Consider the following 23,024-nt stretch of genomic DNA (forward strand, 5'->3'; position numbering starts at 1 on the left):
CCTGTCACAGACCGGTGCTTGACCACGCCCCCGCTGCCACATACCCCCACCGCCCGACTCAGGCCGGGCAGCCGTCCGGCCCGCAGCCGACTCCCCCACCCCTTGACGGGAGAGGAAGTCCGCCACGACCATCTGCGCCCCCGGCCTGTGGACCACCTTGAAATTAAAGGGTTGGAGCGCCAGATACCAACGGGTGATCCGCGCGTTGGCATCTTTCATGCGGTGGAGCCACTGGAGGGGCGCGTGGTCCGAACAGAGGGTGAAAGAGCGCCCCAGCAGGTAGTACCGGAGGGCGAGGACCGCCCATTTGATCGCCAGGCACTCCTTCTCAATCGTGCTGTAGCGCCCCTCACGCACTGACAGCTTCCGGCTGATGTATAGGACCGGGCGATCCTCCCCCTCCACCTGCTGGGACAAAACGGCCCCCAGCCCTCTGTCCGACGCATCCGTCTGTAACATAAAAGGGAGAGAGAAGTCAGGGGAGTGTAAAAGTGGCCCCCCACACAGTGCAGCCTTTACCTCAGAGAAAGCCCGCTGGCACTGCTCCGTCCACTGGACCGGATCTGGCGCCCCCTTTTTAGTGAGGTCAGTCAGCGGGCTGGTGACGTCCGAATAATTAGGTATAAACCTACGATAGTAGCCAGCCAGCCCCAGGAACTGTCTCACCCCCTTTTTGGTCTTGGGCCTCGGGCAGGCCGCAATCGCTGCTGTCTTATTAATTTGGGGACGCACCTGCCCGTTGCCCAAGTGGAAGCCCAGATACCGTACTTCCACCCGCCCAATCGCACACTTCTTTGGGTTGGCCGTGAGTCCCGCCCGTCTCAGCGACCTAAGGACGGCCCTCAGGTGTTGCAGGTGCCGCTGCCAGTCGTTACTATAAACGATAATATCGTCCAGGTAGGCGGCCGCATAGGTGGCGTGGGGCCGGAGGACCCGGTCCATCAGCCGCTGAAACGTAGCGGGCGCCCCAAACAGCCCAAACGGAAGTGTGACGAACTGGTGTAAGCCGAACGGTGTGGAAAAGGCCGTTTTCTCCCGGGATAATGGAGTCAAGGGGATCTGCCAATATCCCTTCGTTAAATCCAGTGTCGAGTAAAAGCGAGCCGTGCCTAGTCGATCGAGCAACTCATCAATACGAGGCATTGGGTATGCGTCGAATTTAGACACCGCGTTGACTTTTCTATAGTCCACACAGAACCGGACCGAGCCGTCGGCCTTGGGAACCAAGACCACCGGGCTGCTCCAGTCGCTGTGGGACTCCTCGACGATGCCCATTTCGAGCATGGCCTGAAGTTCTTCCCGAACCACCTTTTTTTTGTGTTCGGGTAGTCTATAAGGGCGGCTACGCACTACCACCCCCGGGGGTGTCTCTATGTGGTGTTCTATGAGGTTAGTGCGACCGGGCAGGGGCGAGAACACATCCGAAAACTCGGCCTGCAACTGGGCGACCTCCGTGAGTTGGGTCGGGGAGAGGTGGTCTCCACAGGGGACCGGAGAGGTACGTGATGCCAAATTCCCTTTTTGAACCTCCGGCCCCAGCTCCGCCTTCTCCGGAACTACCGACACCAACGCCACGGGGACCTCCTCGTTCCAGAGTTTGAGCAGATTGAGGTGGTAAATCTGTAGCGCCCCACCCCTGTCTGTTCGCCTCACCTCATAGTCGACGTCCCCGACTCGCCGTGTGACCTCAAAGGGTCCTTGCCACTTGGCGATTAATTTGGAGCTCGACGTGGGCAAGAGTACGAGTACTTTATCTCCCGGTGTGAACTCTCTAAGGCGCGTACCCTTGTTGTACAGGCGGGCTTGCCGTTCCTGGGCCTGCCGCAAATTCTCCTGAGTTAGGTGGGTGAGCGTGTGGAGTTTTGCGCGCAGGTCCATAACGTACTGAATTTCATTCTTACTTTGTGAAGGTCCCTCCTCCCAATTTTCCCGCAGCACGTCCAGGATGCCGCGCGGCTTACGCCCATATAATAATTCGAACGGGGAGAACCCCGTGGAGGCTTGAGGGACCTCTCGCACTGAGAACAGCAAGGGTTCGAGCCACTTATCCCAATTACGTGCGTCCTCACTTACGAATTTTTTAATGATATTTTTGAGGGTGCGGTTGAACCGTTCTACTAAACCGTCCGTTTGTGGGTGATATACACTGGTGCGGATCGGCTTAATCCCCAATAACCCATACAGTTCGCGTAGTGTTCGTGACATAAACGTAGTGCCTTGATCAGTCAGAATCTCTTTCGGGATTCCAACTCGGGAGATGACGCGGAAGAGTGCCTCTGCAATACTGCGTGCTGAGATATTGCGCAGAGGCACTGCTTCCGGGTATCGCGTTGCATAGTCCACTAGAACTAATATAAAGCGGTACCCTCGTGCTGACCGATCTAATGGCCCGACGAGATCCATCCCAATTCTTTCAAACGGGGTCTCGATTAACGGTAGAGGGCGCAATGGCGCTTTTGGAATGGCCGCTGGATTTACTAACTGGCATTCGCGGCATGCCGTACACCACCTACGGACATCGCCGCGAATCCCCGGCCAATAGAATCGGGCCATTATTCGGGCTAGTGCTTTATCCTGCCCTAAGTGTCCAGCCATGGGATTAAAGTGAGCCGCCTGGAATACCAATTCCCGGCGGCTCTTTGGAATCAAAAGCTGCGTGACTCGCTCTTTAGTTTGAGTGTCCTGCGTCACTCGGTATAACCTATCCTTCATAATCGCGAAGTAGGGGAAGGACGGGGTGGCGTTCGGCGGGAGCGTTTGACCATCGATTACTCTCACTTGGTCAAACGCATGCCGCAGAGTCTCGTCTCGCGACTGCTCTAATGGGAAATCCGCGAGGGATTCCACAAGAGAGAGAGGAGGAGCCGGTGGCTCCTCACCCTGACGCGGAGATGACGTAGACGGCTCCGCGACAGCTGCTCCCGCCAAAACGACACCGGGACCTCCCCCTGTCAACTGGCAGGACCCACTCTCTACTAGGCGCGTCATTAAACCCCGAAATCCCGGCCAATCAGTCCCCAAAATTAACGAGTGGGTAAGGCGAGGATTAACCGCCGCCTTCACTATAAATTTTTCCCCTCTGAAAATAATATGGACCGACACCAAAGGGTAGCTGTGAACATCCCCGTGCACACACAAAACCTTCACCCCTTGTGCTCCCCCCAATGCCTCGTTTTGAACCAGGCTTTGGCGAATTGAGGTCTGATTACAACCAGAATCCACCAATGCCTGATATGTAGCCCCTTGGATACTCACCGGTATGCGATACGCTCCGGCCCGATCGAGGGCGGCCTCTGGCGCGTCGGGGATCCGAACCACCGCGCCCACTTCCATTGCTGTGCACTGCTGTTGAAGGTGGTCCGGTTCCCCGCAGCGCCAGCAAACCGGCCCGGGCTTCCCCTCTGCACCGGTGCTCTGGGGCTCACTCACCTGAGGTGGGGAAGAGACAGACACAGAAGGGAGAAACGGGAGGGCACCGCGGGTGCGGCGGGCCGGCAGGGGTGGTGCCGGCCCCCGCCTCCGCGGTGGGGGAATGGGGCGAGGACGGGACACAGAAGGAGGGGAGAGAGAGAGAGAAAGAGAAGAGGAGAGAAGAGATGTCGACATCTGCTGTCCTGCCGCCGAGACAGCCGCCAGATGATCCTCCGCCAGCTCGACTGCCTGATCCAGCGACGCCGGGCGGTGGCACTGGACCCACTCCGCGGCTCCTGCTGGTAAGCGGGCGATGAACTGTTCCAGTACCACCTGATCGACGATTCCCTCGGCGTCGCGATCTTCGGCCCTCAGCCACCGCCAGCAGGCGTCCCGGAGCTGCTGGCCGAACGCGAACGGGCTGCCGACTTCCTCCATCCGCAGCGCGCGGAAGCGCTGGCGCTGCTGCTCCGGCGTGCGCCCCACGCGCTGAAGGACAGCCCGGCGAAGGTCGGCGTAGGCCAGCCGGCGATCGGCGGGGAGCTGTAGTGCAGCCAGCTGCGCCTCTCCCGTCAGGAGGGGGAGGAGGCGCGCCGCGCGCTGCTCCATCGGCCACCCCGAGGCTTCAGCGACCTGCTCGAATAACGTGAAGAAAGCCTCGGGGTCATCCTGCGGGCCAATCTTAGTTAGGGTGAGGGGAGACGGGCCCGCGGCCGGAGCGCTGGTGGGCCCCGCCGACGCGAGGAGACGCCGGAACGCCTTGCGATCTTCTTGCTGGGCCAGCACCAGGGCATCGAAGCGCCGCTCTTGTTCCTTTCGGAGTGTGACGAGCGCCTGGTGCTGGCTTTGCTGAGCCGTGGCGAGGGCGTGGACCAGGTCGGTGAACGGGGAGGATTCCATGGGGCTGCTGGGTTGGTGCTCCATTTCCCGGGTTTTGGCACCACTGTAGCTTTCCCTAGGTGTGGGTGGAGCACAGAGGACGGCAGGACAGAGATCAGGTTCAACAAACAGTTTTATTGTTTCACTTTTCAGGGAACACAATAGGTTTAACGCAGACACACACACACATCAGGTGTCTGGTTCGGGAGAGATCTCCTCTGCTCTCGCTCTCCCTCCCTAAATAGGGCGCGGTCCCTGGGAAGACACACAAACACAGGTTAATTGCTCTCAGGTGAAGTGAATCTGCCACTTACCTTCCCTGACTCCGCCCTCCTGTCACAGACCGGTGCTTGACCACGCCCCCGCTGCCACAGTCAGTAATACAGGGCTCGGTAAAAATCACTCAGAGCCCCTACTGTCCCCCAGCACATCGGACAGTGTCAGTAATACAGGGCTCGGTAAAACACACTCAGAGCCCCTACCGTCCCCCAGCACATCGGACAGTGTCAGTAATACAGGGCTCGGTAAAAAACACTCAAAGCCCCTACCGTCCCCGAGCACATCGGACAGTGTCAGTAATACAGGGCTCGGTAAAAAACACTCAGAGCCCCTACCGTCCCCCAGCACATCGGACAGCGTCAGTAATACAGGGCTTGGTAAAAAACACTCAGAGCCCCTACCGTCCCGAGCACATCGGACAGTGTCAGTAATACAGGGCTCGGTAAAAAACACTCAGACCCCCTACTGTCCCCAAGCACATCGGACAGTGTCAGTAATACAGGGCTCGGTAAAAAACACTCAGAGCCCCTACCGTCCCCCAGCACATCGGACAGTGTCGGTAATACAGGGCTCAGTAAAAAACACTCAGAGCCCCTACCGTCCCCGAGCACATCGGACAGTGTCGGTAATACAGGGCTCGGTAAAAATCACTCAGAGCCCCTACCGTCCCGAGCACATCGGAGAGTGTCAGTAATACAGGGCTCGGTAAAAAACACTCAGAGCCCCTACCGTCCCCGAGCACATCGGACAGTGTGGGTAATACAGGGCTCGGTAAAAAACACTCAGAGCCCCTACTGTCCCCGAGCACATCGGACAGCGTCAGTAATACAGGGCTCGGTAAAAAACACTCAGAGCCCCTACAGTCCCCGAGCACATCGGACAGTGTCGGTAATACAGGGCTCGGTAAAAATCACTCAAAGCCCCTACCGTCCCCGAGCACATCGGACAGTGTCGGTAATACAGGGCTCGGTAAAAAACACTCAGAGCCCCTACCGTCCCCAAGCACATCGGACAGTGTCAGTAATACAGGGCTCGGTAAAAATCACTCAGAGCCCCTACTGTCCCCCAGCACATCGGACAGTGTCAGTAATACAGGGCTCGGTAAAACACACTCAGAGTCCCTACCGTCCCCCAGCACATCGGACAGTGTCAGTAATACAGGGCTCGGTAAAAAACACTCAAAGCCCCTACCGTCCCCGAGCACATCGGACAGTGTCAGTAATACAGGGCTCGGTAAAAAACACTCAGAGCCCCTACCGTCCCCCAGTACATCGGACAGTGCCAGTAATACAGGGGTCGGTAAAAAACACTCAGAGCCCCTACCGTCCCCCAGCACATCGGACAGTGTCAGTAATACAGGGCTCGGTAAAAAACACTCAGAGCCCCTACCGTCCCCCAGCACATCGGACAGTGTCGGTAATACAGGGCTCGGTAAAACACACTCAGAGATGCTACCGTCCCCCAGCACATCGGACAGTGTCAGTAATACAGGGCTCGGTAAAAAACACTCAGAGCCCCTACCGTCCCCCAGCACATCGGACAGTGTCAGTAATACAGGGCTCACTAAAAAATAAATAAATAAATAAATAAATAAATTCCAAAGTGAAAGTGCTGTCAGCCGGTAAGTGACTGAAGGGAGCTCTGTTTGAGGCGATGTGGCGTGTTGAGTTCCCGTGGTGAACGTATGATGAAAAACAGTATCATTCTGTGTTCAGTTCGTAATTCGACGGGAAATTCGGATTCCTTCGCTACTGTTTGTTCCAAGACTCTTCTCGATTCTGTTCAATTGTAAATCAGGTTTTGTGTTGAAGGCTAAAGGGAGTCCTAATACCTCTTCTGAATAATTCCATGCTATATTAATCTTAACTAAGCTCAAACTAAAGAGGTTTATTTTAGCTTGATGGTGCACAGGGGCCCAAAATCTAGTCTTTCTGATTAGAGGCTGGAGTGGAGCCGAAATTTTATATGTAATGGAGAGGCCTAGCTGTATCTGTACAAATTTGAATTGTGCCAGTTTGGTTGCTATAAACCTGTATTAAGTCCAGTTTGATATGTCAGTGACTAAGAAAAAATACAAACTAAGTGGGCGGCACGGTGGTGTAGTGGTTAGTGCTGTCGCCTCACAGCAAGAAGGTCCTGGGTTCGAGCCCCGGGGCCGGCGAGGGCCTTTCTGTGTGGAGTTTGCATGTTCTCCCCGTGTCCGCGTGGGTTTCCTCCGGGTGCTCCGGTTTCCCCCACAGTCCAAAGACATGCAGGTTAGGTTAACTGGTGACTCTAAATTGACCGTAGGTGTGAATGTGAGTGTGAATGGTTGTCTGTGTCTATGTGTCAGCCCTGTGATGACCTGGCGACTTGTCCAGGGTGTACCCCGCCTTTCACCCGTAGTCAGCTGGGATAGGCTCCAGCTTGCCTGCAACCCTGTAGAAGGATAAAGCGGCTACAGATGATAAGATGAGACAAACTAAGTGAAAAAAAAAATAAGAAAAAGAAGAAGACTTATTCAGCTTGATTTTTCAAGGAACAAAGTGAAGAATACTTTTCAGAACCCAGGGGGGGAACCCTGCAAATATTACAGGTTTGTGGAAAGAGGTCACGTTGGACGGCTCAAATGTCACATGTTCTTTTATTGAAAACAGAACGTCTCTAAAGAGGTACGGGTAAGTCTTTAATCTTTAATACTTAACTTTATTCATTTTAGACGTGTTACGTTAAACTTTATTCCTTGTTTCACATTGGGAAGAACAATATTTCAAGCAATTCCAGACAAGATCCGTTATTGTGTCATATCGAACAGAGAGGGCCATGCACCAGAATGTTATTGTGTTTTCTCATATAATGCTGACAAATACGTGTGGAAAACGGTGTGTGAATCCAGGTTATTTATAGTCATTCGGGCAAATCTCATAGACAAACACTTTATTCAAGCTGAGTCAGCCAGTGAAATGTAACTGCCAAAGCTTCTCAGGTAAATCTAATCCAGCTAAAACTGTGCTTAATAATCCACAGTAAAAAGAGGATGTTTTCCAAAAAACTTCCTATTCCGAGGGAGTTACGGGCCCCCATGCCAAGTCCTCATATAAACTCAAACCACAGAGCAAACGGTGATGTGGTGATGAATAAACTCAACTCGCATCCGAATGCTAATCAGGAAATCCAGCTTGAGTTCTTCGGCACGTTATGAATACGACATGTCAGATACATCAGATACACTACCGTTCAAAAGTTTGGGGTCACCCAGACAATTTAGTGTTTTCCATGAAAAGTCACACTTTTATTTACCACCATAAGTTGTAAAATGAATAGAAAATATAGTCAAGACATTTTTCTGGCCGTTTTGAGCCACAAATGTGATGCTCCAGAAACTCAATCTGCTCAAAGGAAGGTCAGTTTTATAGCTTCTCTAAAGAGCTCAACTGTTTTCAGCTGTGCTAACATGATTGTACAAGGGTTTTCTAATCATCCATTAGCCTTCTGAGGCAATGAGCAAACACATTGTACCATTAGAACACTGGAGTGAGAGTTGCTGGAAATGGGCCTCTATACACCTATGGAGATATTGCACCAAAAACCAGACATTTGCAGCTAGAATAGTCATTTACCACATTAGCAATGTATAGAGTGTATTTCTGATTAGTTTAAAGTGATCGTCATTGAAAAGCACAGTGCTTTTCTTTCAAAAATAAGGACATTTCAAAGTGACCCCAAACTTTTGAACAGTAGTGTACATATGGCAAAAACCATAAGATATGGCTCTTTCTATGATAAAGGGTTACAAATGCCATATGCCAGGTTTGTAGTTGTGTAGCATGAGCGACAATAAATAGAAGTAAAAACCAAATATATTTTTTGTGATCTATTAGATAGTATTAAAAAAATTAGCAAAGTATTTGGTTGGATTTATTAAAAAAAAAAAAATCAGTGTCTTCATCAAATAATGTGCTAGCCTAGTAAACTAGACCCACCCGCCTAGCGGCCAAAGATATTTTTGCCTGCGAGTGGGTCTAGCCTTGTACCACATCAACAAAAACACCCCGGGCATCAAATCGTGCCCGCCAATCACAACGCAAGGTTTTTGTTTGGATTCTTTGGGCGGGCTTTTGCAGGAGTGATGACAAAGCTGCGCGACGCTGGAGAAAGCACAACAGGAAAGATGGCTACGGCTAGTGAACAGCGCGCGTTTGACTCCGCTTTGGAATCAGTTTTAGAAGAATTAGACTTGGAGTTTTCATTGAAACATGAGCAGGAAGAGGCTCTCCGCTCATTCCTTTTCAAGAAGGACGTTTTCGCTGTTTTGCCGACCGGCTATGGCAAAAGTCTGATCTACCAGCTGGCTCCGCTCATAGCCAAAAGGATGGGGCTAGTTTGTGCAGTACGAAGAATTAATAAACAGCTTTGAAACATTACTTTTTGATTGTTTCTTATTTTCCCGTTATTTTAAATTTAAGGGAAATTATTTCACCAAACACCACTAAATAAAAACTCTCAAAAACAGTTTAAGCAAACCCTTGAAAAACGCTTGAAAAAAATAAGAGTGTATGTTAAGTATGTGGTACAGACTCCAAACTTGTGGTCATTATCTCCAAACTTCTTAATATCTAGAACCTGTTTATTAATTAATACGCATTTTGAAAAATTATTTATTTCAAGGCCTCCCCCACTGCTTTCTGTCGCTCTGACTACGTCACAGTCACTGTTGCGCTGATTGGTCAGAGCGTTGGCCTATACGCACAGAGACAGTTTGAAAGACAGCGGGTTGTTCCTCCCACACCCTTCGGAAATGTCTACGACCGAGACCAGACTAAATATTCACATTTAGTCTGGCTTGCCAGGCTAATAATGTGCTGTTTCGGAGACCTGGTTTGTGACAAAATTGGTGCTGGTATTTCAATTCAAGGTCACGCTAATAAGATAAAATTAAAATGTTACTCCAGTGTACTGATGGAAAGGCTTAAACACAAAGTTAAACATGGGAAAAACTATTTTCACTGTAACTCTTCCCAAATCCACATAAGCACCGATCAAAAATCACGTCACGCGCGTAACATCGTCTGTACATCTAAGTTACGATCGTTCAGATAGGGTTTAAAAGGCTGTTTTTAAAATTAAATAAAAGCCGGGTGTACGTGTGTTAAATGGATATTAATCTGACTGCTATTGAGTTTTTTAGCAAAAAATTCTGATCAATTTGTCTTTTATTTGGATGTAAATGTACGGTCAAAACCAATGCCGGGGTGGCCCTATATTTAGCCGGGACCATCCCCGGCCCAAACCATCAATGGTGGCCTGCTTGGAGCATGGGGAAAATAATTTTCACTAATTTTGGTCACTGATCTTATTCTTGCATTAATCATCAATTCAACTGCACTCTGCATTTTCACATGGCAGCCCAGACGCCGACAGCATCGCAGCAGATTAAATAGGCGCTACCAAATAAGGAAATTCTCCCCTCCCCTCTATTGCAGTTGGTTTGGTCCAAGACTCCTCCTCTGTATTGCGGGGAACTTAAACAACATTGGCGCGAAACAGCGCGCGTCAGTGATGGAGGGCAGAAAGAGGCCAGGTGGAACCGAAAGGGCGAAGCTTAAAAAAAGGAAGGAGGTGGCAGCAAAATGTGCCAAATTGACAGATATGTTCTCAAGACCAGCTGGTAGGTTACGAAAGATATGGAGTATGATAACCCTGTTTGTCGATTTTATCAGTCTATGCTAGGCCTATAATGTGTCGATAGTTTGCGATGTCAATTCAGCTTTTTGATGTCATGTGAAATCTCGCAATTTACACGGTATAGATGTGGTGTATGTCTTAATTCTAAGAAGAACCGGACATTGCTTTACATCCCAGTTATTAACAATTTTAGATGAACAGGTCCCAAATGTGCTGTTGCGCGTTATTTCCTCATCCAGCCTATTTCATCTCGCTGTCACACCGTGCATTTCCACAGGCGTGCGCACATTGTGGTTATGAACACATAGGCCTAGAAGTCATATTTGATGTTAAATAATTGTTGTTAAATATATAACTTAGAAGAGGTGTATGCGTATGCCAATATTCTAAGCAGAATCGAACACTTGCTTTAGCCTACATTTCATTTAACCATTTTTGAGTTGCCTAATGCGCCCTCACGCTTTATCTGCCGGTTGCTGAGTACCCAGCATTGTTGATTTGCCATTATTTTCGAGGCGTATGCGGCATGTAATGCACAAGCATTGGTTCAAATGCACGCGAGATGGGTGCTTTCGTTATTTTAAGACTATGTGACTAAAAATGTGTTGTGTAATTCGTCTTAAATAACGCGAAACAATCAGCCATACTCGCTGCTTTGCTATTTGGAGTGGCAGTCAGCTGGATTTCGCCCCCGACGTAAAAGTTCATTCCCACACCCGGGCCGAAGATGCCGATTTCTGAAGATGCATGTCCTTTGGATGTGTTTTCAAATATTTTCACTAAGGAACTTTGGGACATGTTGGTGACACAGATAAATGTATATGCGGATTAGACACGCGGCCACACACCATCCAATTTTAAGTGGAGCCCCGTCTCATACTAGATGAAATCGTTCGTCGGTCTCTGCATTACGTTTGTGGTCATTAAACTACCGCGTAATGGAAGTTTTATTAACCCTAAAGTAATGCAGAGAACGACGAACAACATACATTGTCACTACCTGAATTTAAACCAAATAAAAAGCATTGTGAAAGAACAGTTATTTGTTTTATCTTTTTTAATGTACTCAAATTCCTCCTCCATTTCAAAGTGGCCTGAATGTGAATTAAACTCCCGGACTGAAAACAGGGCCCACTCCGGCCCTGGTCAAAACCCTCTGTCCAACTGTTACATACCAGTGACTCCTGTAGTTTCATCCATCCATTATCTCTAGCCGCTTTTCCTGTGCAGGGTCGCAGGCAAGCTGGAGCCTATCCCAGCTGACTACGGGTGAAAGGCGGGGTACACCCTGGACAAGTCGCCAGGTCATCACAGGGCTGACACATAGACACAGACAACCATTCACACTCACATTCACACCTACGGTTAATTTAGAGTCACCAGTTAACCTAATCTGCATGTCTTTGGACTGTGGGGGAAACCGGAGCACCCGGAGGAAACCCACGCGGACACAGGGAGAACATGCAAACTCCACACAGAAAGGCCCTCGCCGGCCACGGGGCTCGAACCCGGACCTTCTTGCTGTGAGGCGACAGCGCTAACCACTACACCACCGTGCCGCCTCCTGTAGTTTCAATTCATAAATATTTTATGTATAACTTTTTTTTTTTCCCCTCAGGTTAAATAACAACCTTACAAGGTATGTTTTAGAGTGTTATCACTACTCCGGCTCCAATAGTTTTTCCTGATTAAAATTTTGTTATTTATGCATTTTATGCATAATTTATGCATTTAAATTTTTTTCTCTGCATTATATTTGAAATTCTTTTCTTTCTCTATTAAGAAGACTTCCTACAGTGGTGCTTGAAAGTTTGTGAACCCTTTAGAATTTTCTATATTTCTGCATAAATATGACCTAAAACATCATCAGATTTTCACACAAGTCCTAAAAGGAGATAAAGAGAACCCAGTTAAACAAATGAGACAAAAATATTATACTTGGTCATTTGTTTATTGAGGAAAATTATCCAATATTACATATCTATGAGTGGCAAAAGTATATGAACCTTTGCTTTCAGTATCTGGTGTGACCCCCTTGTGCAGCAATAACTGCAACTAAACGTTTGCGGTAACTGTTGATCAGTCCTGCACACCGGCTTGGAGGAATTTTAGCCCATTCCTCCGTACAGAACAGCTTCAGCTCTGGGATGTTGGTGGGTTTCCTCACATGAACTGCTCGCTTCAGGTCCTTCCACAACATTTCGATTGGATTAAGGTCAGGACTTTGACTTGGCCATTCCGAGTTTTTTTTTTTTTTTTGCTCAAGATCACATGGACACCACTGTATGTTATTATTTCCCGATGAGAAATCATGACTACGACTATTTTCGTAATCTTCTGGCTCAAAACTTAGTGTCCAGGTTACACGCGTGACACCAGATTTTCACAATTTTCAATGTGGTCTCCTGCACGGCACAATGGGAGTGTTCTCTCCCCCTTATGATGTATATACAGTACCAGAGTGCTACAACTATTAATTCTAACCCATATTTAAAGCTCTCCTTGCAGTTTTAAATTTTGAGTCAATAGTCAATAGAGCCATATCATAAAGCACACTGAGGGACATTTACATATTTCAACCAGATATTTCAATCTCATATTAAATCAGAATCAGAAATACTTTAGTAATCCTGAGGGGAAATTAAATCACTCTGATCAAACAGTATGCTACGTAAAAGTATGTACATTTGAAGATTTTGCTGAATATTTTCCTCACCCGGCGGCACGGTGGTGTAGTGGTTAGCGCTGTCGCCTCACAGCAAGAAGGTCCGGGTTCGAGCCCCGTGGCCGGCGAGGGCCTTTCTGTGTGGAGTTTGCATGTTCTCCCCGTGTCCGCGTGGGTTTCCTCCGGGTGCTCCGGTTTCCCCACAGTCCAAAGACATGCAGGTTAGGTTAACTGGTGACTCTAAATTGACCGTAGGTGTGAATGTGAGTGTGAATGGTTGTCTGTGTCTATGTGTCAGCCCTGTGATGACCTGGCGACTTGTCCAGGGTGTACCCCGCCTTTCACCCATAGTCAGCTGGGATAGGCTCCAGCTTGCCTGCGACCCTGTAGAACAGGATAAAGCGGCTAGAGATAATGAGATGAGATGAGAGATTTTCCTCACCCTTTTCATCGTCGTCTAATAGTGGGATGTAGTCTGTCTTGCCCACTGTCTCCCCGACCTTGTCCTCAAAGGTCTCTGCCTCCAGTGTGGCCATGAAGTCCCTCTCCACCATGGCCTCATCAGCAGGCGTGGACACGCTGTCAGTCAGGGCATCGCTCAGCGTCAGGTCTGCCATCCTTCTGCTGGACAACACACTGCATATTAGATAAAGGACCAAAATACGTATATCGACACATTCTGATTGCTCCACTTATTCATGAAAGTGAAGAAATCTCACATTTCTTCCTTAATTCAACATTCACAATGTTCTCTTTAGAGCACCAGTCGTGGCCTATGACATTTGGTGCATCATTCCAGGAATCAAACAAACAAACAAACAGCTTCTTCTCAAAGTTGGAGCCACTAGAGGGCAGTATTGGCAGGTAAAACCAGAAACAATTTCTCAAACATCCTGCATTCCTTCATGTTACGTTGACCTGGATGGAAAACTGAATACCAATATGAACTACTAGAGGAAACAAACATCCAAATGTCATGTTTTCACAACCATTCTCTCTTTCTTGGCCCTCACTAGTCTTTCTTCTCATCCCGAATCCATTCCCCAGCATTCCTCAATTTGAAATTAAGCTAACATGCCAGTGGAGAGAGGATTAAGGATGACAACAGACGCCACACAGGCTCACAAACGTCTAGTTTTATTAATCTCACACACTCTGTGAATGCCTCTCTCTCTCCCTCGTCTCCTGAGCAGTAATCGGAAACATAACCAACATTAAAACGGATTAAAAACACGACAAACCATAGAACTGAAAGCCCTCTTAAATGACTCACAGTCTCTTCAGTGTGGCAGCAGGCAAATAAGATAATTGGCCCATTTCGAAAACCACCGAGTCTAAACCTTGCATTTAGCCCCACCATGCCCACACCACTTCGAAACTCAAACTCCATGACTTCAGTACACAAAACACTTCGAAGGAAGGCTGAACCATGTTTAAATCAATCAACACAGATGAAGGTAAGCAGTCAGAAGACCTGCTTTTCCCTCAGCACCCTCTATTACACACTGAAGCAAGTCAGCCTACCCAAATACATGATGTTCGTTCACTGAAGTAATATACACCGGGGAAATGCAACGGCTCAAACACAAAGTATTCAGTAAACCTATAAGAAACTGCTAAAGTTATAAAAACAAAAACAAACAAACATGTCAGGTGGAGATGGGTGAGAGAGAAAAAAACAACGGCTGTGTTTTGACTCATGCCGTGTCCGAAATCACTCGCTACTCACTATATAGTGGACTATAGGGGCGTTCACGGTGCGCCTGCACCGTGTCCTGCTGCAAGACTCTGCAGCACATCGTGAGAGCAGCTGAGAGGATCATTGGTGTCTCTCTCCTTTCTCTAATGGATATCTATAACTCCCGCCTCACCCGCAAAGCCATCAGGATTGCAGGTGACCGCACCCACCCATCTCACAGCCTCTTCAGCCTGCTGTCGTCGGGGAGGAGACTGCGGAGTCTCCGGGCCAAAACCAGCAGGCTCAAGAACAGTTTCTTTCACCAGGCGGTCAGGAGGCTCAACTCCCTCCCTGTTCTGCCCCTCCTCCCCCCTCTGCCCCCTGCCACAGATTCTGCTCGCACACCCCCCTGCCCCCCCCTTCAGCATCTGACATGTCATCCTCACAGCTCCCCCAACACACACACATATATACATACATCTCATCGTTCATTAACACACTGAACTCAGGGACCGCACATCTCACTTTACCGCATATCTCACTTTACCTCGCCCATTTGCACTATTCCGCACTACCTCACCTTAACAGCTGCTAGTTTGTTTATTCTGCTTATTTCATGTTTACCTGCTATAAATCAAGTGCCTTGACTGTTTGGTTATTTGAACCAATTTGTGTGTGTGTGTATATATATGAGTGTTTAGTCTAGTTAATATCTAGAGTGTTTATTCTGTTTATATTGTCTGAGTGTTTAGTCTGTCTTGTTATCTAATGTTTATACTGTTTATTTATTCTGTTTATATTGTCTGAGTGGTTAGTCTAGTTCATATCTAGAGTGTTTATACTGTTTATATTGTTTGAGTGTTTAGTCTGTCCTGTTCTTATCTAGTGTTTATACTGTTTATTTATTGTTTATATTGTCTGAGTGTTTAGTCTGTCCTGTTCTTATCTAGTGTTTATACTGTTTATTTATTGTTTATATTGTTTGAGTGTTTAGTCTGTCCTGTTCTTATCTAGTGTTTATACTGTTTATTTATTGTTTATATTGTCTGAGTGTTTAGTCTGTCCTGTTCTTATCTAGTGTTTATACTGTTTATTTATTCTGTTTATATTGTCTGAGTGTTTAGTCTAGTTCATATCTAGTGTTTATACTGTTTATATTGTCTGAGTGTTTAGTCTGTCTTGTTCTTATCTAGTGTTTATACTGTTTATTTATTCTGTTTATATTGTTTGAGTGTTTAGTCTAGTTCATATCTAGAGTGTTTATACTGTTTATATTGTTTGAGTGTTTAGTCTGTCCTGTTCTTATCTAGTGTTTATACTGTATTTATTCTGTTTATATTGTCTGAGTGTTTAGTCTAGTTCATATCTAGTGTTTATACTGTTTATATTGTTTGAGTGTTTAGTCTGTCCTGTTCTTATCTAGTGTTTACACTGTTTATTTATTGTTTATATTGTCTGAGTGTTTAGTCTGTCTTGTTGTTATCTAGTGTTTATACTGTTTATTTATTCTGTTTATATTGTCTGAGTGTTTAGTCTAGTTCATATCTAGTGTTTATACTGTTTATATTGTCTGAGTGTTTAGTCTGTCTTGTTCTTATCTAGTGTTTATACTGTTTATTTATTCTGTTTATATTGTCTGAGTGTTTAGTCTGTCCTGTTCTTATCTAGTGTTTATACTGTTTATATTGTCTGAGTGTTTAGTCTAGTTCATATCTAGTGTTTATACTGTTTATATTGTCTGAGTGTTTAGTCTGTCTTGTTCTTATCTAGTGTTTATACTGTTTATTTATTCTGTTTATATTGTCTGAGTGTTTAGTCTAGTTCATATCTAGTGTTTATACTGTTTATATTGTTTGAGTGTTTAGTCTGTCCTGTTCTTATCTAGTGTTTACACTGTTTATTTATTGCTTATATTGTCTGAGTGTTTAGTCTGTCTTGTTGTTATCTAGTGTTTATACTGTTTATTTATTCTGTTTATATTGAATGTTTAGTCTAGTTCATATCTAGAGTGTTTTATACTGTTTATATTGTTTGAGTGTTTAGTCTGTCCTGTGCTTATCTAGTGTTTATACTGTTTATTTATTGTTTATATTGTTTAGTCTGTCTAGTTCCTATCTGGAGTGTTTATACTGTTTATATTGTTTGTTTTTTTAATTATTCTATTTTTATTTATTGCATTGTCAGTTTGCACCATGGGTCAGAGAGGACTGATATTTCATCTGTGCTGTATGTTGAGCATGTATAGCATATTTGACAATAAAGTTGACTTGACTTCATACGGCAACTTTTACTGCGGTGTAGCACCGGGGCTGCCCCGGTAGAGCGTTCACACGGTATAAAGTTATAGCGGTGTAGCCCCTGAAAGCTGCTTAAACCGGTGCAAATCTAACCCTGCTCGGGAGGTGGTTTAAGAAATTTACTCCGGAGTAAATGCTAGTTTGCGGGGCAGCACCGATATAAAATGGGACGTCTGAACGCTACAGGGGTAGACTCGCTACGCGTGAGGAGAGTTGATTACATACGGGCATTGCATAATTTGCATCCTGGTATTTTGCGCTTCCAAAATGGCGAATATCAACAACAACAGAACTGCGTGTCTTCTAGTGTTGCCAGATTGGTCGGTTTTAAGTGCAGTTTGGCAGATTTGAACATATTTTGGGCTGGAAAACGTCAGCAGTATCTGGCAACACTGGTGTCTTCATCCACATTGTTTTCCCGGCGCTTTGGTGATGCCATGACAACTGGGAAAAGGAAGTACATTTTCACGCATGCGCATATTTCATTTCCGCATTATTACTATCGTATAGCACGGTCACAAAAACTGCCGTGTGAACACAAGTGGGGCTGCACCGGTGCTAACACGCTTCTCTCTAGTAAGCAGGGTTGTGACGTGTGAACGCTCCACAAAATTTACACCGGTGTAAGATATATCGCAACAAAATACATCGGTGCAGCATCGATGCAAATATGTGCCGTGTGAACGCCCCTTATATTGTGAGTTTGCCATTTTGTAGTGCTGTCCGAATGTACAGTGAGAATTATTACACCCTATATAGTGGACTCGTAGTATCCCACAACGCATCATGAAAAGTAGTGTACAACCGATGGTCACTAACCAAGCAATATATCCCATCATGCATTGCAGTTGTGCTTAAAAAAAAAACATTGGGGTGAATGGACAGAGGAAGAAACACATTATAAACAGACATACAAGTACAATTAAAAATAGTAAGAGAATCGAAAATAAGCTAAAATAGAATAAGACAGATAAAATACAAGAGTAAAAGCTACAGTGCGTAGCGAAGTAGTAATCAAAAGCCTCAAATCTGATTCAATAAAAGGCAGCGACAAAGAAGAAAAAGTATTCAGCCTTGATTTAGAGAACTGAAAGACGCAGCAGACACAAAGTACTTTGTACTTATTAACGTGGGAAATACGCTCTCACATTATAGCATGTAAAAACATAATATAATATGGATTTATCACACAAACACATGCATGTATTTATTATTTTGAAAACCCACCAGCTGACTGATCTGGCGCGTTTTAATTGTGCAACAGTAATGATGTAAATAACGGCGTGGCGGAGTAGCGTCCGAAAGTCTCATCTCATTATCTCTCGCCGCTTTATCCTGTTCTACAGGGTCGCAGGCAAGCTGGAGCCTATCCCAGCTGACTACGGCCGAAAGGCGGGGTACACCCTGGACAAGTCGCCAGGTCATCACAGGGCTGACACATAGACACAGACAACCATTCACACTCACATTCACACCTACGGTCAATTTAGAGTCACCAGTTAACCTAACCTGCATGTCTTTGGACTGTGGGGGAAACCGGAGCACCCGGAGGAAACCCACGCGGACACGGGGAGAACATGCAAACTCCGCACAGAAAGGCCCTCGCCGACCACGGGGCTCGAACCCGGACCTTCTTGCTGTGAGGCGACAGCAAGAAGGTCCGAAAGTGTTTTTTCATTTTACCAATAAGCTCACTATATAGTCCTCTATATAGTGAGTAGGGAGTAGTGAACGAGTGAGCGATTTCGGACACAGGGATGGTTTCAAATCAAGACACTTCAATTTTGATGAGAGTCTACTAGTATGGCCACGCCCACACCCAAGAATAGTTTGATGGGGATGAAAATTGTGTTAAGGCCTTCACAGTCTCCAGGGGCGTCATCTAACAACCATGTGTATTAGGGCTGTAACAATATGCGTATCGAAATCGCGATACAAGAAGGCAGAATCGCGGTACACCCTTTCAAACTTCTCCTCAGCCCAAAAACAGAGGCGCGTCCAAACTTCAATTTATGAATACTTTACTTTTTATTTAAATTACATTTTAAACTTACTTAAATTACTTTTTTTTTTTTTTTTTTATATCTATTAGTAAGTCGGGCGGCACGGTGGTGTAGTGGTTAGCGCTGTCGCCTCACAGCAAGAAGGTCCTGGGTTCGAGCCCCGGGGCCGGCGAGGGCCTTTCTGTGTGGAGTTTGCATGTTCTCCCCGTGTCCGCGTGGGTTTCCTCCGGGTGCTCCGGTTTCCCCCACAGTCCAAAGACATGCAGGTTAGGTTAACTGGTGACTCTAAATTGACCGTAGGTGTGAGTGTGAATGGTTGTCTGTGTCTATGTGTCAGCCCTGTGATGACCTGGCGACTTGTCCAGGGTGTACCCCGCCTTTCGCCCGTAGTCAGCTGGGATAGGCTCCAGCTTGCCTGCGACCCTGTAGAAGGATAAAGCGGCTAGAGATAATGAGATGAGATGAGATTAGTAAGTCGTTTTTTCGCCGACCTGCGACAATCTTCTGCGAGTCACGCAACGTCCACACTCGCCACTGGCAGAGCATTCGTTTCTTTTAAGCGGTCGCCATTCTGGTTGCGACGCGGGGAGCGAATCTGTAAACAAGCAGCTCATTGGCTGGCTAGGTGTGCCACAAGCCAATCACAATCACTTGACCGGAAAGGCATGCAGTGTTGCCAGATTGGGCAGGTTTAGGTGCTTTTTGGCTGGTTTTGAACATATTTTGGGGTGGAAAACGTTAGCAATATCTGGCAACACTGAAGGCATGTCTGCTTGGGCGGAAGCCTTCTGCGGCAGTTACATTTTGACACGCGAGCAACGTTTCACCATAAAAATTCCGTAATTTCCATCTGTTTTCCGCGATCACAGAAAATCATTGGCCCTATGAGAGTGAGACAGTGAGAGAGCCACCCCCCCAAAAAAAAATCTTAACGGATTTACACGATTTAGAAAAATGACTTTTTCAGAACCGAAAAAAACAGAGCTTCCGGCTCAACAGTATTATTTTGAGAAATAAAACAATCTTTGGATATACATTTGTTCATTTTTGCATACATATTACTCATTCTCTGCAGTGGTCTGAATTATTTGTTATTAAATAGTTAATGTAAGTAAATGTTAAGTCAAATTTACTACTTTAAAAATGCATTTAAAAAAAATCGTGGGTGTATCGAATCGTGGGTCAAAAATCGCGATACGAATCGAATCGTGAGTTGGGTGTATCGTTACAGCCCTAATGTGTATGCATACCTTTGTGAGTAAACAGTGCATGTTTCATGTACTGAATGTTCATGCGTGGCGGCACGGCGGTGCCTCACAGAAAAAAGGTTCTGGCTTTGAGTCTTGTGGCCGACTGGGGCCTTTCTGTGTTGAGTTGAGTTTTCATGTTCTCCTCATGCCTGCATGGGCTGCCCTAAATAACCCATAGGTGTGAGTGAGAGTGTGAACGGCTGTCTGTCTCTCTGCATTAGCCCTGTGATAGACTGGCGACTTGCCCAGAGTGAACCCCGCCTCTCACTTGATGTCAGCTGGGACTGGCTCCAGCTCCCCCGGGGCCCGTATTGGATAAATGGTATAGAAAATGAACAAATGTTTGTGTGTGTTTATACAGAACCCCTAGTGGTAGATAGAAAAGTGTAACAGCAGGTAAACTAACTATGCAGAGCTTCTATATGACATATATCCCTCATCAAAAAATTCCCATGCAGGGATTGGCCAAGGATGGCTCACATGACATAAAATAGTTCCACCATTGAGTAAGCAATATATCTATCTCGTGACGTCAAAAATGGGGAAAAAAAAAAAAGGATATGATGTGAGTCAGTCATGGTATATCCTAGATATACTATGAACTGGCGTCACGATTTCAAGCTATACGGCCGACTCGAGTCACAGCTGTGGCTCTGCGAGCATTTCTGTGTGTAGATCTACGTATCATGGTCATGCCTAGCGAGGCAGGCCATAGCACGGTACATTGCACATGCGCAGGTCGAAGGTCGCGCCGATGTAAACAACAAATATGGCTGCCTCCAGTGAGTTTAAAGTGCATATCACGGGTAAATTCAGGAGCAAGATCAATGCAATTCTCCTATTTTATATTAAACTTTGGTGAAATATCTGTCACATTTTGCGCAATTTTTTGACCTTGCGCAATACCAGAAAAATTCAGTTGAAATCAAGCCATTTGAGGCGAATTGGTCCGCCTCTGAAAAAAACTTGGCATTTGGATTTCCCGGCAAACACTGATTTTCAAGACGCCGCGTGCGGGACGCCTCCCTCTGAATCCTACGTCAGCACTGGTTTGTTTATGAGAAAACGACCTGGTGGTTTTCTGCAAATTTCTTCGTTATTGCGTAATTATTAAAATGGTTAACAGATGTATCGTAGGAGGGTGTAGCAACACCAGTCTTGATGGGATTAGTACTCATCGTTTCCCAAAAGACCGGACAATGAGGGAGAAACGGGAGCGCTTGGTGTACACAGGCTGTGCACTGAAACCGTGCAAAGCTCGCGCAGCCTGCTGGCGCTTCCGCAGATAACGTCACGAATCTGGCTCCAGACTCCCTTGGGATTTTTCCAGACGCGTTTAGTTATTTTATTTTTTTTCTGCTGTAGACAGATGGCCTTGTGCAAAATTACCCTTCTGGATGAGTGTGTAAAGGGACATACTTTCATACAACCCCGATTCCAAAAAAGTTGGGACAAAGTACAAATTGTAAATAAAAACGAAATGCAATGATGTGGAAGTTTCAAAATTCCATATTTTATTCAGAATAGAACATAGATGACATATCAAATGTTTAAACTGAGAAAATGTATCATTTAAAGAGAAAAATTAGGTGATTTTAAATTTCATGACAACAACACATCTCAAAAAAGTTGGGACAAGGCCATGTTTGCCACTGTGAGACATCCCCTTTTCTCTTTACAACAGTCTGTAAACGTCTGGGGACTGAGGAGACAAGTTGCTCAAGTTTAGGGATAGGAATGTTAACCCATTCTTGTCTAATGTAGGATTCTAGTTGCTCAACTGTCTTAGGTCTTTTTTGTCGTATCTTCCGTTTTATGATGCGCCAAATGTTTTCTATGGGTGAAAGATCTGGACTGCAGGCTGGCCAGTTCAGTACCCGGACCCTTCTTCTACGCAGCCATGATGCTGTAATTGATGCAGTATGTGGTTTGGCATTGTCATGTTGGAAAATGCAAGGTCTTCCCTGAAAGAGACGTCGTCTGGATGGGAGCATATGTTGCTCTAGAACCTGGATATACCTTTCAGCATTGATGGTGTCTTTCCAGATGTGTAAGCTGCCCATGCCACATGCACTAATGCAACCCCATACCATCAGAGATGCAGGCTTCTGAACTGAGCGCTGATAACAACTTGGGTCGTCCTTCTCCTCTTTAGTCCGAATGGCACGGCGTCCCTGATTTCCATAAAGAACTTCAAATTTTGATTCGTCTGACCACAGAACAGTTTTCCACTTTGCCACAGTCCATTTTAAATGAGCCTTGGCCCAGAGAAGACGTCTGCGCTTCTGGATCATGTTTAGATACGGCTTCTTCTTTGAACTATAGAGTTTTAGCTGGCAACGGCGGATGGCACGGTGAATTGTGTTCACAGATTAATGTTCTCTGGAAATATTCCTGAGCCCATTTTGTGATTTCCAATACAGAAGCATGCCTGTATGTGATGCAGTGCCGTCTAAGGGCCCGAAGATCACGGGCACCCAGTATGGTTTTCCGACCTTGACCCTTACGCACAGAGATTCTTCCAGATTCTCTGAATCTTTTGATGATATTATGCACTGTAGATGATGATATGTTCAAACTCTTTGCAATTTTACACTGTCGAACTCCTTTCTGATATTGCTCCACTATTTGTCGGTGCAGAATTAGGGGGATTGGTGGTCCTCTTCCCATCTTTACTTCTGAGAGCCGCTGCCACTCCAAGATGCTCTTTTTATACCCAGTCATGTTAATGACCTATTGCCAATTGACCTAATGAGTTGCAATTTGGTCCTCCAGCTGTTCCTTTTTTGTACCTTTAACTTTTCCAGCCTCTTACTGCCCCTGTCCCAACTTTTTTGAGATGTGTTGCTGTCATGAAATTTCAAATGAGCCAATATTTGGCATGAAATTTCAAAATGA

The 23,024-nt window shown here is 46.2% G+C and overlaps 1 protein-coding gene across 10 annotated transcripts in view; it reads right to left on the bottom strand.

Annotated features, from left to right (window-relative positions):
* LOC132887083 (microtubule-associated protein 4) overlaps nucleotides 1-23,024 on the bottom strand; it is a 271,926-nt gene that overhangs the window by 166,489 nt on the left and 82,413 nt on the right. For 9 of the 10 annotated variants that reach the window (XM_060922440.1, XM_060922446.1, XM_060922441.1 and 6 more), the window contains exon 2: nucleotides 13,341-13,522. In XM_060922440.1, coding sequence (XP_060778423.1) covers nucleotides 13,341-13,515 — 175 coding nt within the window. In that variant the 5' untranslated portion in view covers nucleotides 13,516-13,522. The remainder of the gene's footprint in view (nucleotides 1-13,340; nucleotides 13,523-23,024) is intronic. The other variant, XM_060922439.1, reaches the window with a different exon arrangement.

This window comes from Neoarius graeffei, chromosome 5, assembly GCF_027579695.1.
Source record: "Neoarius graeffei isolate fNeoGra1 chromosome 5, fNeoGra1.pri, whole genome shotgun sequence".
Classification (NCBI taxonomy): Eukaryota; Metazoa; Chordata; class Actinopteri; order Siluriformes; family Ariidae; genus Neoarius; species Neoarius graeffei.